We start from the raw sequence: 13,064 nt of genomic DNA, 5'->3' as shown, positions 1-13,064 counted from the left end.
TTTGGGACACTTGATGAGTGGGGGAAGTGGAATCTTGTTTAGGACTGGACCTTCAAAGCCAATGGAAGAGGAAGGAAAATGCACGTTCAAGAGCGCAAACCCTCCCCCTTTCCTCATATTCCGTAATGACTGTTTTGAGTCCTAAACAAACATTTCCTATCAATTTTCGCGGGGAGTAGGGCCAGGGCAATCTCGACACTAAGGGACGGGGACACAGACAAATCTGTTCCAGGACAGTGGCGGAAGTGCCATAAAATGAGGCGTCCATCTGCCACCCACAAAGCAAGTCTCTCTGTTTCCCAAAGTGTTCACAGGCTCACCACGCTTCCTGAATGTCAGTGCGAGTTAGCAACCAGAACTCTGATCTGAGTGTGATCTCGGACGCTTGTTCCTCTGCGCGCTGGGTAGGGGAAAATTTACACCAAGCGCGCTTAGGTGGGCTAAAGGGCTAATCTGTTTACTTCTGAACTTGCTAGCGTCTTTCTCCTGGGAGCTAGGCGAAGCCGCCTATTAGCCCGCGCAGAGTTTGGGAGCGACGCGCAAGTGGAATTGGAGCTGCCACCTCACTTTCCACGATCGAACCCGGTGTAAGGTGGCGGAAGGGGAATGGGTAGGCACGTTCAGAAGTCGCGCTTTGCGTTCCCACCCAGACACCAGCGAAGCGCGGAGCGGATGGGTTCACAGCGTAGGCCACTTTGAGAACTCTGCGTGACATTTGGGAGTTCTCTTGTCTGGCTGAGAGGCAAGAAGCCGAGGCACCACACCGCCCCCTTCTCTGACTGGATCTCTCTTCACCGTCCAGCCTGAACCCACTCAGGTAGTCGGACGCCGGCCAGGGAGTCTCCACCTCCTCTCCAGCGGCAGCCATTCGGAGCGCTTCGGCGCAGAGGGGGTGGGGCCCATTGGCTGTGGGGCGCTGCCAGTCTCCGGAGGGGGTGTGGTGGGGGTGGGGTCTGGGGCCGCAGCGGGTCGGGGCTGCTCACTGTTTGCTGGGTGGTGGGTGAGCTTGAGCGTGAGCCGGCTGCTGAAGACTTGCCAACAGTTCCGAGTCAGCGAGAGCGCGCCAGAGAGAGCGCGCCAGAGAGAGCGAGAGTGAGGGAGTGAGTGCGAGGGGATCTAGAGGAGCCAGGGCGAGAAAGCGAGGGCCCGAGGACCCACGATTGAGACAGAGTGACCATGGCTGTCTCCGCATCTCCAGTGATCTCTGCAACTTCCAGCGGCTCCGGCGTCCCGGGGGGCTTATTCCGGGCCGAACCCCTGTACTCGACTCCCGGGGAGCCCCCTCGTCTCACTCCTAATATGATCAATAGTTTCATGGTTAATAACCATAGCAGCAGTGCCGGAGGTGGCGGGGTCGGTAGTGGCGGCGGCGGCAGCGGCAACACCAACACCAACGAGTGCCGCATGGTCGATATGCACGGGATGAAGGTGGCTTCGTTCCTGATGGACGGCCAGGAACTGATCTGCCTGCCGCAAGTCTTTGATCTTTTTCTCAAGCACCTGGTGGGAGGCTTGCACACTGTGTACACCAAGCTGAAGAGACTGGATATATCCCCCGTGGTGTGTACTGTCGAGCAGGTCCGGATCCTCCGCGGGCTGGGGGCCATCCAGCCCGGGGTAAACCGCTGCAAACTCATCACCAGGAAAGACTTCGAAACTTTGTTCACCGATTGCACCAATGCCAGGTGAGACACTCGTTTCTTGGCTCTCCCGCTTCTCTTACCCCTTTGGCCTCTTCTGCATGCCTCACCACCCTCATCCAACTTTGTTTGTAGAGTGAGTCTTAACTAGTTTGCCTCTATTCTTCACGCTGTAAGTCGGTGGGGAAAGAGGACTAGAAGGTTTCATTAATGCTGATGCCTTCTAGTCCGCGCTCAGTGCAAGGGCTTTGGTCTAAAAACGTCCCGCACAAACTTGAGTTTGCAGTCCTCTATTGAAACTTTCCAGCCTTTTGCCCATATCTTGCATGGCTTTTGGCTGCTTGTGGTTATTTGTTAATTTCTCTATTTGGTTTTCTTTCCTGCTCTTTTGTGGCCGCACGGGTCGGATAGGTTTTCTTCTGAACACGGATACCAAGGGCTTTCTCCGGGGGCTGGCTGAGCTGTAAACTGGGCTCCTAAGCTAGCAAGCCAGAATACAGCATTTGGGGCATGCAGGGGGTGGGAAGTCTAGAATCCATCCCAGAGGGTGATTCGATCCCCATCCCGTGTGTTTGTTGTGAGAACGTGTGGGGTGTGTGGTGTTGTCTGTGGTGGTGTTGATGTGTGTGTGTGTGTGCAAGTGCGCGTGAGAACGTATGCCCATGCTTGCTGCGCAAAGCTCCCCAGTACACGATACAGGAAAGTCGATGGATACTATTTTTACAAAAGGACAACGACAAATATCACTTTCCTGGGATCGTCCGTTTTGGGTTATCTGCAGAGGGCAATGTGGGGCATGAATCACTGTGGCTGGGACTGGATTGGATGTTGGTGTACACGTTGGCAGATTTTCTAGAGAGGATGCTCTCAGCTCTTCCAGGTGAACAGTTGGGAGGATCCTATTCCCTTAAAGACAGGATTCTTTAAATGATGATGGTCAACTTCCCTGGTTGTAAGTGTACCTCCTTCATATCACAATTTAGAAGTACACTAGTGAATAAATGTCCATTTGCATATGAGAAGCAAATTGTGTTCAGTGTTTCTGAGTTTAAAAAGAATAAAAGAATACTCAAGATTATCTGACTTTTTAAACACCTGTGAATTAGTCTTCTAGTGTTTATTCCATCTCCAGTTTAGTAACATCTCAGGAAAGCACAGATTTGGCACAAAAATCACCATCACGTGGTTAAAAGGAGCAAAGGGTTTTGTTGTAAAACAGCACTACTGCTTATTATTTTGCAAAAAAAAAAACCTTTCTCAAAAATGAACTTTAAATCATAACATCTCTGGGTCTATGAACTGAAACTGTAACAGTTTACCACATCTGTTGTAAAAGCCCTATACTTGAATGATACTGACAACTTGTAGGCAAACTGTTGCTTACTGCTACAATAAGATAATGCTACAGAACTTACAAGGGAACCTTTTTCCTTCTTTTTTTTTTTCTTCCATTGAGCAGTGTTTTTCTGTGTTCAAGCAATTAAACAGAAAACTGTTTATGTGAGAACTCCTACCTGATTCATATTTAGGGCTTACAAAACCGGTTTATTATATCAGCTTTTCTTAAGGAAGATAGATGGCCTTAAAACACAAAGGATAATGGCTCCCTCAATAAAACAGGCAATTATGGATTGTAAGAGTAAAAAGACAATTTTATTTTGACTACAAAGCATTTTTATTAGTACACAAACTAAAAAGATTACAAGGGACTTCAGACAGTAGCCATCTAATTCATTTGTTGCCATCCAAAATACTCAAACATTTAAATAATTGCAGACATGAAAACCTATTCTCTTATTAACTCTCTCTCTTTATCAGTCTCTCATCTCCCCATCCCTGTTCTTTCTCTCTTCCCCCTCTCCCCTCTCTTACAAATGCCCATTCTTAAAGTGGAACAGTTATTACACTTAGGAAATTCTTCCTTCCTCAATTAATTTGCACATTCTTGAGAAAAACCTATGACTACAATTTTCAAATAGATTAGTATTTTAATATGATTTTGATACTTTTCTCTATAAATGAAAACTTTTCCTAATTTTTATTAGAGCTACTTATTAAAAAAAAAATCCAGAGGCCGGTGATCTTATAATATTTTTGGACCCTGTTATACCATGTATGTTTAAGTTATTATTTTTATCTAATTAACTTTTATTTACTCCTTATCACAGCAATAGTAACTTTACGTGTGTGTGAATTGCTTGTGTGTATGTGTGTGTATAAAGGTGATAGATAAATATTAAATATGTAGGAAGAAATATATCTGTGATGTGATTCATGTGCCTTCTATTGCATTTTCTTTTCTCTATGGATATTTTGTTTGTTATATTCATATTTTAAAACTGTGTTACAAGTATTGCAATTTTCTTAATTGTAAAAATTTATGAAGTATATTCTATGAATGCAATCCATTAGTGAAGATGAGGAAAACTACTAGAAACACACTTAAATTGCAATTTTAGATAGAAGAAAACCACAATTTCTGGGAAAAATCTAATTAATGATAAAATGATATCAACAAATTTTACTGATCCAAAGTGCCCTCCTAACCACATTATTAAAATTACAAAATGTAATAATGCATTTAATAAATGCTGTATGACTTTAGGTGAGATTATTTACAGAAATGTATACTTTAAGTTACTCCCCAAATCTGACTTTTTAAAGAAAATTGTGAAATTTTTAGATCCACATTATTTCTGTGACTTTTCTATTCAGTGAAAAGAAAGGTAAGGGATGTAAATAGGAAAGAGGTCCAAGAGAGACAAAGTAAGGTAGATGAGACTCCAGGCCAGGAAGAGAGTAGAAATGCAGGAAAAGAGCACAGTGATGCCTTGAGATGGAGTGAAAGATGGAACAGAAGAGCTTATAGAGATGCTCCAAGATGAGTGATGTACCAGTGGAGATCTGGCTAAAGAGGATTGTCCTTCAGGACTCATGACTTCTTAGTGCTTCTAGCTAAGAGCAGGGAGGGAAGTGCAAGAAAAAAGTAAATGTTTAGCGAATAGAAACTCTTAAACACCATTCTTATTTCAAAGAAGATTCATCTTCATTGCTTGATGGATAAATGTTCATTATATGTTGTTGAATGGAAGGCCTATTTGTAATGGTGTCATTGGCAATTTTCTCTTCCTGTATAATAAACATTTATTCCCCTCTCTGTCAAGTATGTGGGGAAGAGTACAAGTCCTGACTTAGAGCATTTGGAATGCTTTCTATGCCATCCCAGAACACACAAAATGGACTGTTTTCAAATTGGTCATTTTCAAGGACCTTAAGGTATTACTACGAAGTGACATTTTGATTTGCTTCAGTGCCCATTGTGTACACTGAAGAAAAATGAATGAGTAAAATATATACATAATTGTTTCTTTGATAGTACTGAAAGTCACAGCAAGAACTACCAGTGCCTTATATTAACTATTTTGTTATTAGCCAATTATTGAAATATTTAGTTGTCTTCCTAGAAAAGAAGTTAAGAAATAATATCTGCTTCAACTACTAGAGAGATAGTAAGATTAAAACTCCTGACCATTCATTGTTCTGTTTGACAAGTCAAGGTTTACATCTCTGTAATTTCAAAGAACTGTACAACGTTTTTCCTTCATGACTGTTAACTTCCAAAATTAATTATAAGGATATTATTTTGAGGATTTTTTTTTAAAAGATGATAAAAATAATCAACATTAAATGGGAAAAAAACACTATACCGTTTTGGATTTTGTTTTTGCAGATAAAGCACTGTGATTTCTGTTTAATATTTTGTACAAGAAAACTTATAGTTTTTAATACCAGAGAGGACAGGCAGGTTTAGAGAGTGAATGTAGACAATTTTCACTCTTATGCAATAGATTTTTCTTACTAAATTCTCCTAAGTTTAATGCAGCAGTAAAATATTAAATTAAAATTGTTTTCCCTAAATATGAAAATGACTAAACAATCAATAGATTTGAGTGTTTCTCTTTTTATGTACCTATCAATATAAAAGTAAAATATTGTCAGATTTCATGACCAGCATTTAATTTTGTTTGAGGGCCAACTGATTAAATGTTATTCGGTCATTTAGAGTTAAATGGGTGCTTGACGAAACAAGAAAGTATGATGAAGAAAACATTTTAGTAATGCATTTGGAGACATAATTCAACATATATTCAAACCAAATAGAATTCAGTTTTTAAACTTAAAATTTCCAATTGTAGTTTCTTGTTATTTTGATAGTATACAAACAGAACATGAATATGGTTTTCTATTAAAGATATTTTTAATATCAAAGCACATTTTACAACATTTTAAAACTATTTTCAAATACTAGAAATATGGTTATTATGAGCACTCAATGAGTTTAGCTTTGTATTCAAACTTGATGAGTACTTTATAGTTCATGATCTATATAGAGTAGCATAATTTACTTTGAAAATTTATGTTTTACATTTACAGTTAGGCAACATCAAATTTTTGCAGAACTGGAATCACTTTCCTGAGCTAATATTCTGTATCGCTTACATTTTAAGTAATGATAAAAACATTTTAGAAAAGAATCTGTGTAGTAAATGCACATTCTATTCTATAGGATGATGAAAAGACAGTCATATTGTCTGTTAAAAGCAGCCACATGGTCAACAATGCTCTGTCCTTTATGAGAAGAATGATGTCAAGATTATAATTAAAGCAATTATAATTATATGCCAATGCATAGACCTTCCATGTTTACATTCATTTTAAATATACGCTTCTGAATAACCAACAGTTTTGTATTTAACTACTTTAGCTGGTATTCATATGCGCCTCACTCATTTATTAGGTGATGGATACTGCATTAAAGAAATGATCCATGACATGATGCAGTATATCTTTGGATTTTTATGTATTATATGATCCTCAATGTATAGCACATGAATGTCAATAAATAATTAGTACATGATGGTCTTCAGACATTAATGTTTTATATGGTTTTACACAGGAAATACCTAATACCTATAGAAGATATCAAGTCTGAATTATTTGATGCTTTCTTAGGTAACCTTATTTTGTCTTAATGAAATTCATAGATGTCTTTAACATGCTTCTAGCAGACAAATACAATTATGAAAAGCCTAATCACAACACGTTATATTTCAGTTGGTAATCTCGCTCTCCAGTGGCACTTCGTCTTATGCATTTAGAGATACAAATGATTTGGGGTTATCTACTCTATACATTTTTAGTATGTATTAAAACCATCCTAATTGATCCAAAACTGAAAATATTATGTTTTTGCGAAAAAGACATCAAACCTTTCCCTCAAAGCAAAACAATTAGGTATTAATGATATTCTTGTTGCATATTCAAAAAGCCTTTGGTTGCATTTATTTCCTCCTTTTCTTCTCTTTCACCATCTCAACCTGCAAAACTCTTCACTGTCACTTCAGATCACACAATTCTAAAAAGATAAAACAACATTTAAACACATTTGCTTTGGAAGGGAAATTGAGCATTTGCACCCAATAAGCCTGATTGTGGAACTGCATGCAAATTGTGTTTTGATTTATCTCTTTTACACTTTTTTCCATTTGAATTGATCTTGCATTCATTTCACCAAGCGGCTCTGTGAGGCTGCAGATGTTGCCCTGTGTTTAATAAATCAATGAGACAGATCTGAATGAATCACTTCAGATGGATTCTCTGCTCGGTTTGATGTCTAGATGTTATTCTTAGCTTGTTATCATGACAGATGCATTAATGTTCCCATACACTGCCAGCAATGTCAAAGAGATTGAAGCTTTTAAAGTGGCGGCATCCCTTTTTCCATTTTCTGCTAGAACAACTAAATTTATTTTATTTGAGAATCGGAGAAAAATACCAAATCAATCTTAAGATTTTTCGTGGGAAAGAGTCTCAATACTCATGCTATATTGTGAACTATTCCAAAATGGTAGAAATCAACATATTAAAACCTAAATATAGTGTAGCTGCTTAATAGTGCCTCTACATTAATATTTAATCATAGCAGGAAAAATGAGAATTAGTAATATATGATTGGGACACATTGAAAGTGTCACTATAAATAGAATAATACTGTATCCAGATTGATTACAGAAGGGTGTTAGTTTTTAAATCCTTACTAATAAGCTTTTCGTTGGCTTAATGCAGCTGCAATATACTCTTATGAAGGGATTTAGAACTCCTTCAGGATTTAGTATTTTTTTTAGTAGGAAGGAGACAGTCTGTCCATTGTGTATTCATCATTTATTCACTTTGTAATGCTGAAAATCCCAGAAAAGTTTATTTCATGTTAATATATTTATATTCTGGGTAATTATTTATAAATCATAAATTATCCAGTAGCAATAAATGCTACTTTTATAGTTTAATTTCTTAAGCTATAGAAAAGCATAGGGTCACCAAAAGGAGCTTTGATATCACTCTTGTGAAATTTATTACTTACCTCCCTTAAATATCATAACTACCATCCTTCATTTCATTTAACCCATGGCTTTGTTTCCTTGATTCTGAGAGAGAAACAATACTGTCAACTGATGTGAAATATTTTGAATTTAATATTGTAGGTGATATAACTTTTCAGTTAGTCTGATATTTGAAAATGCAAATTTTAAAAAGGAGGTTCAAACTTTCTCTTATTCAGCTTTCTGAAGAATATGTATTTTAAAAATCAGTTTTTAGAAGTAGATCCTCTTTGAAAGCCTATACAGTATTCCTTAATCATAATTTTATTCCTACCTTTATTAGAATAGGAAAACAGTTAACACTGTTCTATGATACTGTTTAGATCTCAAATTCAGGAAAAATTGTATCTCCATCAGTTAGGCTAATGTTGGATGTTTATGATACCTATACTATTATCTATGGTAGAGTTTAAAGAGAAGTTTAAAATGAACTTCAGTAAATTATGGGACAATGGTTAACTTTTTTTCAAATTTTCTTTAAAACGTGTAAATGCATTCATGGTGGTATCTCACCACATCCTTCTTCAACACTAAATTTATATGTTAAAATTGGTGAAAATATTATACTGAGACTGAGTTTAAGAAGTAACACAAGTTGTTTTATGCAAAATTGAATATACTTTAAGAAAAAGGATACCTATCATGGTATCCTTAAAAGAGAACTGAATTTGTTACATAAAACAAAACCTTGGGTTTATAATAACAATTTCTGAGGAGTCATTTTTAACTCCAGTAATGTTCTTTGAAAAGGTTCATGAAGCCTAATATTGTGTGTACATTAGACACTTAATTCACATTTGTTGAATGAATACAACTATGCATACACATATACACACATTTATTCCTCTTATCAGAATTCTTTGCAGATTATGATGTTCCTTAACAAAAGGTAAGAAATAGTTAAAGTATGCAGTTATTGAAGAGATACTAATCCTGAAATTTTAAATCCAATATAAAACAATTTGTAATCATGCCATAGACCTTTCACAAATACACATGTAAAGGTATCAAAACCTAGTATATGAACTTAGACTATTTGAAATGAAGTACATCTTCAAAGTAAGTATGACTTCTTGATATTTCCTTTAGGTGAAAACCCAGTAGAGATGCTCAGATATTGTGAAAAGGCAAGAATTAATAAGTAAAGTGAGCCTAAGACCATAAAATGATTATTGGTGATTTAGATTTATACTACTTGATATGAGCACTAACCCTTGTGGCAGTTGACTTGTGATCCTGTTTTCAAACAGTAAATACATGTGTATTCAAAATGAGTTGGTAAAAAGAGGATTTTCCTCCCTTCTTTCTAGTCTGTGACTAGAAATACAAATACATGTTAAAAATAGTGATTTGATTTTTTTTACTGAATAATCTTAAGACCCAATCCAATGGAAACTCAAATTTGCATGAACTATCCTCCTCACCACCCATTTAAAAGAACTTAATTCTTTCAGGTGTAATTAATTTTGAAGAGTAAAATTTCCTTTAATCTAGGAACCCTGAAGTTGAAACTACTTGTATCTGTGTACTATTTTGACCCATTACAATTACTTTGTTTATTAGAGCAAATTGTGGTGGAAACTTTGTAATCATACTACTGGAAAAATACATAGTACCGGAAAGTTTAAAAAATAATAAACCACAGTATTTTTATTGCTGTATAATCTTTTTATTTTTAAACAAATTGACTGTTTAATGGTGCGTAATGTAGTGTGTATACAAAGGTATATAGCATTCGATTGCAGTTGTGTACAGTGATCTTATCAGGTTGCTAGCAACTACTAGCTGGTAACAGCATTTGGGCTACATTTAGTCTATCTGCTATTTATGTGATAGGTTAAAAGAAAAAAGTAATATTGATCTGTCGCCGGATTAAAGTTTGAAGTGGGCAACAGCCTGAACACAAAAGCCTTTTTTTTTTTTTTTATGATTTCTCAGCTTGCCATTGATCTAGTTTTATTGCATTCATTATTTATTAAAAGAATTTGCAAGCTAAACATAACGTTAAGCTAGTTTGCACACAGGGACCGCACTTAGGAAATTGAATGGAAATTGCATTAGAGATGAACATCTGTGCTATTTTTCCACTCATGTGTTTATGGGTTTGTATAAAAGGTGTATTGGATTAACAGTTATAACCATTATAGCTTACAGCAATATGTTAGTTTCTGAGCTTTCAGTTATTTTGTGAGAAGTCTATCTCTCATGTTTGTCTAAAAATATAGTACTATCATCACAAACAATGTTAATTATGTATTTATTTTTACAAACAATATTTAGAAAAATTTATTTTTATTATCATACTGTTAATGCATTATGTATGTTATGTGTGCATTATGAGATATCCTGCTATACTGAAGTAAAAACGTTTTGAAAACATATGTAATTATCGTATAAGACTATACTGTCTCTTAATGGCCTTTGGTAGTAGGGTATAGGTGCAATTACAGAGTACCTATTTTAAGAATCTTGAGTTTAGTGCCATATTAAAGCATACTAAATTCACAGAAACTATGTAAAAAATTTAATATGATCATCCATATAATATTATATATGTAGTCAAAGCCTTGATCATTCTAAAATGATAGTAAATGTGCACACACCGAAGACTTGCTCTATATAACACTACTGATGATAAGATGGGATGCATTATGATATGGTTCCCCTTTTGGGTTCAATCCAAGGAAGTTTAATTACCAAACCTCAAGTTGACCCCCCCAGAGGACATAAGTTAGATCCCAGTGAGTATGGGTTTTTTTTTGGTGTGTGTTTTGTTTTCGTTTTTGTTTGGGACAAGGTCTGGCTCTGTCACCCAGGCGGGAGTGCAGTGGCAACCAGTGAGCATGTCTTTTGCTGTATTGTCTTTAAGCTGTAGACATTTGGAAAATTCATGTCTATCTACTTAATTATTGGCATTTAAATGAAATTTTAAAAACTTCTTCACAACCATTTTGATCGCTCATGATTAGATTTGTTATGATAGCCTGTGTGTGTGTGTGCATGTGTGTGCATGTGTGTGTGTGTGTGTGTGTGTGTGTCTGTCGAGCATTTATTAAGGGTATTCTTTGTGGTGCCAGGCAGTGGTCTAGGTGCTAGGTGCTGTGAATGAAATGAACAAAACAGTCTGTTCTTTCATGGACCGTACAGACTACCATTATGCTATCATTAGCTTAAGGTGTATAAGCTGTATTATCCCTCCTATTATATTTACTAAATTATGAAATATTTGAGATTACAAAATTTTGCCACATCTATTATTGAATAATCCTTAAATTTCCTTTCCCATATCTGCCTCATGCATTATATCAGTAAACATTAGACCATTTTTCAGTCTTTAGAATTATACCAGGAAAGTCCAACTAAAAATAGTCAGTTATTAAGATACAAAACAAGGCATTTTAGTTTTATGAGAGCAGAAAGTGTGCTTATAAAGTACACATAAAAAGGAGCATGAAATAAAACATGTATTTCCACTTAAGAATGACCATAGTTAATTGACCTTAGTAACTTTTTATATATTTGTTAAAAGGGATATGAATTGTTAAATTCATAAAGTTAATCAATCCATGAAACACATGTTTTTGTAATAAAATGTGCAACTGTGGATTTTTAAAAAATTTATGTTAAAAAGCTTGCTTTGATTTGTGTTAAGAGTTTTAAATTAGTAAGATCCTCAGTCTTAGAGCATCATTTGCTTTGCATGTGGTCCTATACAGTATTATGCCAAAAATTAAAACAGATGAGTGATTTGTTTTTAATTCATCCAGAGTACATTGACCTTTAATATGTTATGTTTAAATGTAAATAAGTTTAGAAAACCAGATTATTTGCAAACATGTATAATTAAATGTTTAATGTTACTGTTAAGCTTGCTGCTTTGAAAATATCCTGTAACCTGCTAAACTTCTAAATTTATTTTGTAGAAAAATCTGTGAGTTCCCCCTAGGTTTTTATCTGAGGTATGCAAAAGGGGAATTTGTTCATAGAAAAAACATTACTCCATAGTACATTTTATGCATAGCATACAATCTTCAGGTCTCACTTTATAAGCCAATTAGCATATTAATTTTAAACATATAAGTGTGATATTTTCCAATTCAATTCATTTTGACAAATATTTAGTAAGCACCTACTATGTGCAAGTCTCCTTATCAGGGGAAGTGGTAATACTAAGAACTCGCTACATTCTTATTGTTTCATCTCCACATTATCTAGGTTGAGATTTATTGTTTCATGGTTAACTCTCAGCTAACCTACATTAGTGGAAGGAAGAATAAATAATACATATAATTCAGAAATGTGGAAAATTAAAATAACATTGATTTGGCTTTGCAGTGCATTATAAAATGTTCTTGGCATATTTACCTGTCTAAATAAAATTTACTTATTCTAATATTCAATTTTATTTACTTTTTTTCTCATTAAACTCTCTTTTAATGGGTCTCAAAATTATGTGACAGATTTTGGTCAAGTTGTTTCCATTAAAAAGTATTGATTTTATTTTATTTTTTATTTATTTATTTATTTTTTGAGATGGAGTCTTGGTCTGTCGCCCAGGCTGGAGTGCAGTGGCCGGATCTCAGCTCACTGCAAGCTCCGCCTCCCGGGTTCACGCCATTCTCCTGCCTCAGCCTCCCGAGTAGCTGGGACTACAGGCGCCCGCCGCCTCGCCCGGCTAGTTTTTTGTATTTTTTAGTAGAGACGGGGTTTCACTGGGTTAGCCAGGATGGTCTCGATCTCCTGACCTCGTGATCCGCCGGTCTCGGCCTCCCAAAGTGCTGGGATTACAGGCTTGAGCCACCGCGCCCGGCCTAAAAAGTATTGATTTTAAAAACTAATAACTTAAAACTGCCACATGCAAAAAAAAAAAAAAAAAAAAAAAAAAAAAAAAAAAAACCCACAAAAAAAAAAAAAAAAAAATGAAGTGGTCCACAAAACATTTTTATTTCCTTCTGAAGGTTTTACAATGCATTGTTATCATTAA

The 13,064-nt window shown here is 36.0% G+C and overlaps 1 protein-coding gene across 7 annotated transcripts in view; it reads left to right on the top strand.

Annotated features, from left to right (window-relative positions):
* Positions 1–978: 978 nt before the first annotated feature.
* The window catches only part of LOC105488007 (dachshund family transcription factor 2), a 692,336-nt gene continuing 680,250 nt past the window's right edge, over positions 979–13,064 (top strand). For all 7 annotated transcript variants that reach the window (XM_071088393.1, XM_071088394.1, XM_071088389.1 and 4 more), the window contains exon 1: positions 979–1,685. In XM_071088393.1, the coding sequence (XP_070944494.1) occupies positions 1,177–1,685 (509 nt within the window). In that variant the 5' untranslated portion in view covers positions 979–1,176. The remainder of the gene's footprint in view (positions 1,686–13,064) is intronic.

This window comes from Macaca nemestrina, chromosome X (genome assembly GCF_043159975.1).
Source record: "Macaca nemestrina isolate mMacNem1 chromosome X, mMacNem.hap1, whole genome shotgun sequence".
In the NCBI taxonomy this organism is placed as follows: domain Eukaryota; kingdom Metazoa; phylum Chordata; class Mammalia; order Primates; family Cercopithecidae; genus Macaca; species Macaca nemestrina.
The sequence above is the reverse complement of the archived record's forward strand: the minus strand, read 5'-3'. Positions and strand labels throughout refer to the sequence as shown.